General features: G+C 45.6%; 1 protein-coding gene across 3 annotated transcripts in view; it reads left to right on the top strand.

Moving 5' to 3' along the window:
- Window positions 1–6,000, top strand: part of ep300a (E1A binding protein p300 a) — a 40,331-nt gene that overhangs the window by 15,595 nt on the left and 18,736 nt on the right. For 2 of the 3 annotated variants that reach the window (XM_063222049.1, XM_063222047.1), the window contains exons 11-18: window positions 396–449; window positions 617–693; window positions 1,453–1,614; window positions 2,061–2,240; window positions 2,981–3,340; window positions 4,198–4,464; window positions 4,681–4,870; window positions 5,713–5,831. In XM_063222049.1, the coding sequence (XP_063078119.1) occupies window positions 396–449; window positions 617–693; window positions 1,453–1,614; window positions 2,061–2,240; window positions 2,981–3,340; window positions 4,198–4,464; window positions 4,681–4,870; window positions 5,713–5,831 (1,409 nt within the window). The remainder of the gene's footprint in view (window positions 1–395; window positions 450–616; window positions 694–1,452; window positions 1,615–2,060; window positions 2,241–2,980; window positions 3,341–4,197; window positions 4,465–4,680; window positions 4,871–5,712; window positions 5,832–6,000) is intronic. The other variant, XM_063222048.1, reaches the window with a different exon arrangement.

Below are 6,000 nucleotides of genomic sequence, written 5' to 3'. Positions count from 1 at the left end.
GCAAAGTATTGGCTTTATTGTCCTTCCTTGAGTGACAGCTTCAGCCCAAGCTTTAAATCACCACATTGTGAGCTTTTTGCTATTGTTTTGACATGCTTGTTAGAGGACTCCTCTTCCTCCTTTGATTTGTGTTAACTTTATATATTTTGTTATGTTCAGCCTATTTATAACTAATTTATTACCAGGCTAGAATCATGTTTTCACGCATCATGATTTAGGGTCAGCTTTGATTATTTAGTGCATATACTTATTTGGTATATGTGGTTGCGCTTTCATTGTTATTAATTTATATGCAGAGCCAATAATAACCCCTTCATCATTTCACTACTTGTAAAATGTATGTGACAAATGAAAGCACTTGACTTAACTTGTTATAACCCCCCCTCTACCTGTAGACGGGCCATTGTCTGCACCTAACACGATGGTGAACCGCATGCAGAACCCTGCAGGTATGTGTATTTATTATAATTCTTTATTGTATTCTTTTCCCCAAAGATGATTTCAACTTTAGTCATCATGCTTTGCATTTTAGTGATGAGAGAAATGTAAATTTGCAGGGTCTTGCCCTCCAGCTTTATTGTAACCTCTCTGGTTCTTTTCCTGTGCATCTTGATAGGAATGCCCCCCTTCAACCAGATGGGCATGGGCCCTAGGACTGCTCAGGCCCATCCCCTTGGCTCACCCATGAACCAGGTCAGTGGTCCATCCCATCTTTTAACCCATTTTTAGCCTAGGGCACCTGCAAAAAATGCCAAACTGAATGTGTAAACCCTTTTTGGGAAAAGGTGCCCTCAGCTTTTAAAAGCAAATAATTTCATAATTTTATATGCTTCGGTGGCTGGGATATTTAGGTTTTTATAGGCTAAGACTCTCATTTTTCATTAGAACGTGTAACATACCCACATTTTTAATGAAACCCTCAACTCTCAAGAGCCTGAATACAGTGTTTTTGTCGCTCCAGGCGCCTAGGTCAATGCAGCATATACTGTACGCAGCATCAGGCTTAAATAGGTTAAGAAACCACTAGCCCACACATCTACTGATAACTCAACACCCAGAAAGACATGCAATGCCTACATGGCTCCTTCTTCTAGTTCCAGGGATGCACAATTCACACAAACCCAACACTTGTCAAATTTGAAATTCTTGGTACATTGTGGACACAACTTGAATTACAATGAAAAATAATTACATATGATAATAATTTTGATGTTCATGGCTGGTCAATTTTATCAGTTTGTTTGCCATTGGCTGGTGAAAGTTCACTCTTGTGTCACTGTGATCTAGTCAGGCCAGTGTGACAGTGAGCTGTGGGTGTTTCATGTATCTGATGAGCTGTGTGTGTTTCTCCTGTGGGTGCCTGGATTTTTGTGCGTTTCTGTGCATTTGCTTGTGTGTTGGTCTTTGTCTGTGTGTGTCTGTGTGTGTTTCTCTGCCGTCTTCCCTCCTCAGCAGCTGGGAATGGGAGGAGCCAGGATGCCTCAGCCTAACGTGGCCCAGATGCAGAACCAGTACATGAATGCGGTGCCGGGCCAGTTCCCTGGCAGCGGGCCAAGCCTGGGCAACGTCAGTGTCAACATGGGCCAGCCTGCCACGCAACCTGGCATGGCCCAGGTAACCCATCAGCACTAATTATGGCTCCCTCTTTTAGCCATGTGCACTCACAGCATTATTTTAGTCTGTTAGTTAATAGCATTACTTCTAGAGTACCGTTACTACTTCAGCTAGAGATGTAGTTTTTGTGTCAGTGGGTTGGCAGCTCAGTGAGTAGCGTTCACCTCTTTTCCACTGACGTTTTTCTGGTGGGTCTGGTTCAGCTCGACAACTCGGCCGCCACTTTTTGCTTTTCAAATAGGCATGACACAGCTCAATCATAAAGCAGAAAGTGGTGACCGAATCGCGCTGTGTCGAGCTGTAGGCCTACTAGAAAACCGGCAGTGGAAAAGAGGCATTAGTTTTTCTACCTACCGCTAATTTCATCTTGGCATATCTTGTAATGTTCTCCTCTTTATGTTTATTGCGCCTCTCATACTCTGTCCTGTGTGTCTTTTCACCTCCAGCAGCCCCAGATGTCCACTCCTCCCTCCATGCCCGTCAGCAGCCCCCTGGGCCAGCCCGGCTCGGCAGGCGGCGGGCCCCCCAGTGGAGGCTCCTCCATGGGCTCCATGATGCCCGGCGGCCTGGGCACAGGGCCTGGCAGTGGGGGACCTCCCTCCGTCTCCTCCTCCTCCACCCCACCCGTACGTTGCATGTCCTTTCACATGACTGTTGTATGATTATGCCTGTATTGGATATTGGGAATTAGCCTTTTGCATCGTGTTCTGTTTTTGAAGCAAAACAGGTAAAACATTTTACCAGTTACTGTAGAGAACAAGTGGGGTGTAAGTTAATCAGCATGTCTCAAATGGCGTTCAGTGCGTAGTGTTGTGGGAAAGTCTGGAGCACTTAAAGACCTCTGCGCTGTGTGCACTACACACTAAAGTACTGGAAGTGACACAGTATTGGCTCCCCAAAATATTGTTTGTCTACTGTTTATATTTCACTGCTTCGCATGCTTGTATTTACATTTCCTTCACCCCAAATGGTTACTATGCTGCATACAATACTTGCCTTGATATGAAGAGGTTTGTCGACTCATCAGCATTTTTTTACAGATAGAGACACAAGAGACCGTTTGCAAAATTCTTCTACTGAGCCAAACGTCACATTTCTTCCGTTACAGAAATATCATGGTGGCTGTTTCCATCGTTATTGGGGCATTATTTGGGTACTCTTAAGTGCACAGGATTTTCAGTGTGACCATGCCTAGACTTGTCACTTGGAAGTTTAATGTGTGCAAGATTATGCTTGATTGATTATGTCGGGGGAACAATACCAAATCAGCCTAAATCTATTGCTTAGCTATCGGTTTCAGATCGATCGAGATCTTGTACTAATAATTTCTGATGTCTGGATGTCATTCTGATCTCATTCAACACAGCACCCACAGCAGCAGCAGCCTCCGCTCTCCATGCCGCACTGCCCCCCGCCCGTCCGCCAGAACTCCCCGTCTCCGGCCCGCAGTCGCAGTCCCACTCCACACCTCACCCCCCCTCAGGGCCTCTCAGGGTCCCAGACGCCCCAGCCCCACACCCCCGGCCTGCCCTCCCAGCTCCCGGGCTCGGTCACCCCCCAGCACCAGTCCATGTCCCAGAGTCCTGGCCCCGGGTCCAACAAGACCCCTCAGATGCGCCAGCAGCAGGGGATGGTGGGGGGTCCAGGATCGGTGGGGACCGGTACCCCCCAGTGCACGCTGTCCACCCCCAACGCTGGGCACGGGCCCCAGCTGCCCCGGACACCGGTGAGTTGACTAGGTCTTCTGTGGGGAAGTGAGCGGGAATGTGAAACCAATGTATTCTGGGGTGCGGTGTGGGTTTGTTTTTATTTTTGCATTATGACTTTCAGTTAGCACTTGGAAGGAGTTTTTGGCCTGTACTATTAAATTTCATAATGATGCATATGTGGTATGAATAACTCAAATTGTTTCATCATAACTGCTATGTATTTATTTGAATGTTTGGTTTCAAGCTCAGTTAATTTCGTCTCAGTCCTAATAGCCTCAGTCTAATTGAGTTTGTTTGAGTTCCAAAACAAAGGCTTTCAACTCCTCACTTTCCCATATCTTATCCAAAGATACCACGACCAGGGTTTTAACAGATAAAGAGTATGTTATCATTTTTATTACACTGCTGGTCAATGTTAGCAGGAAGCTCCATTCATATGAATGGGATATCCCGACATTCCAAGCTTTGATACTGTATTTTTGAATTCTAGACTGTGAAGTAGTTCTGTTTTTTAACACTGCCATTGGAACAATATTTTGAAGATATCCAAGGCACTCTTCGTCTTTGTTAAAAAGGCTTGAATCAAACTGATCTAGTTCATTGTAGAAAACATTAAAATTGGCAACATGTTTTCGACTGCAATGGCCTTCATCAGACACTGACACTAACACCGACACCGAGGAAGGCTTTTGCAGCCAAAACGTCTGTCTGTCCCTGCAATGTTTGAATAAAAAGAAAAGAATAAGAACTAGTTGATTACTTCAGAGACGCACCAACAAGACGGAAGAGCGCAGTGTATGGAAGATAACTTAATCAGGGCTTTAACACTGCCATCGTACTCACTCTTGCTCTCCTCTCCCTGTGTGCTTTTCAGCTGTCCCAAAAGGGTTCGATGCACCTGGACGGGCAGGTAGCCACGCCGGCCTCCGTCAGCAGCACGGACGCCTCGTCACAGCAGGCCGCCTGTGACGGCACCTCCTCCTCCACACCGAACGCAAACGCCACCGCCGCCCCTTCCGGCCTGAGCACAAAGATGGAGGTGAAGACGCAGGATGAGGACGAAGACGACGAGGATGACGAGTCCAGCACGGGAGGCCGCATCGGCAAACTCAGCAACATCAAGACAGAGGAGAAGCCAGACGTGAGCATCCTGTTTGCTTTCTCTGTTTATTGATCATCACACACTTAAACGAATACGAATACTTAAAATGTCTATGGTGGAAATGAAGACAAATTTCTATTTTGAGAACGTCTGAACAGTCATTTTCAACAATAAAATGCCAAATAATAAAAATGCAGCTTACTTCATTTTGCAACGAAACTCTTCAATTGTAAATGTTTAATTTCCCCTGTCCAGATAAAGAAAGAGGAGACATCTTGCGATGGCGGCAAGGGCAGCGCTATGGAAACGTCGTCTAACGGGGAGGACAAAAAGGAGGTTAAGAAGGAGGTTAAGAAGGAACCCAAAGAAGAGGAGGACAAGAAACCCGCCACCACGGCAACCAGCGCCTCCCCCGCTGGCCCACAGAGTAAAAAGAAGAGCATGGGTGAGGAGAGTGGTGTGTTTGGTGTTTGTGTTGTGGGTTTGTAATTGAGTTGGGCGTGGGGTATGTTGAGTTTGGTGTTTGGGGTCCAGTGTTTGGTGTTTGGGGTCCTGGGTTGGATGTTTGGGTTGGATGTTGGGTGTTTGAGTTGGATGTTTGGGGTCCTATGTTGGCTGTTTCGGGTCCTGGGTTGAGTGTTAGAAGGGTGCTTTTGTTGTTTTGGGTCCGAGTTTCAGTTGTGTGGTGTTGTAGAAGTGCATGTTGTGGTCTATTGTGTTGGTTGTGTCTTTGCGTTGTGTGGTGCTGCTGCTGCGAGATTTTGAATCTGCTTACGTTGGCTTATGATCTCTCTCTGGGTTAAGCCCTGCTCTTCTTAACGTCAGCAAAGAAAAGTGTACTGTAGAGAACAAATTAATTTCCCCAAGTTACTTAAAAAATACATAAAATGTTTTAATCATAATTCATTAATGTTGCCACTAGAAATAAATCAATGTTGGTCAATGGTAAACTTGCAATGGTGCTCTGTCTGCACACAAGCTCTTTGCAGCAACAATGAACGATGCGTTAAGTCCCACTAAGTCTATTGACCTTTGACCCCTAACGTCAAGTCTCGTAATGTCATTGCAGTAACTTTGTCATGACTGCGTACTCTACTCCCTCCAACACTGTGAAAATTGATTTCATCTGTATTTCCTGTATTTTAACCTTTGTATTTCGTCCTGTTAATTGCTGTAGTCTGTACCTCTCCACACTGTTATATGTTGCTGTGTATGTCCCCTTTTGTAAATTTACTTTGGATAAAAGCATCTAACAAATGTCTTGTAATTGAATGTCTTCTTGTGCAGTCTTCAAACCGGAGGAGCTACGGCAAGCCCTCATGCCCACACTGGAGGCCCTGTACCGTCAGGACCCAGAGTCCCTGCCCTTTCGGCAGCCCGTGGACCCGCAGCTGTTGGGCATTCCTGTAAGTCAAATCAGCTTTTATTGTCACTTTTCTTCATATGCACAAGTCATACAACGAAAATGAAATTACGCTTTCTCTCCATACCATGCCAGGACATGGACATACACAACATACACATAGTTAAACTCCATCACTCTTGAGACTGAGTTAAATAAGAGGGGAATTGTAT

This window comes from Engraulis encrasicolus, chromosome 17 (genome assembly GCF_034702125.1).
Source record: "Engraulis encrasicolus isolate BLACKSEA-1 chromosome 17, IST_EnEncr_1.0, whole genome shotgun sequence".
NCBI classification, from domain to species: Eukaryota; Metazoa; Chordata; class Actinopteri; order Clupeiformes; family Engraulidae; genus Engraulis; species Engraulis encrasicolus.
This window is presented reverse-complemented; position numbering and strand designations above follow the sequence as displayed.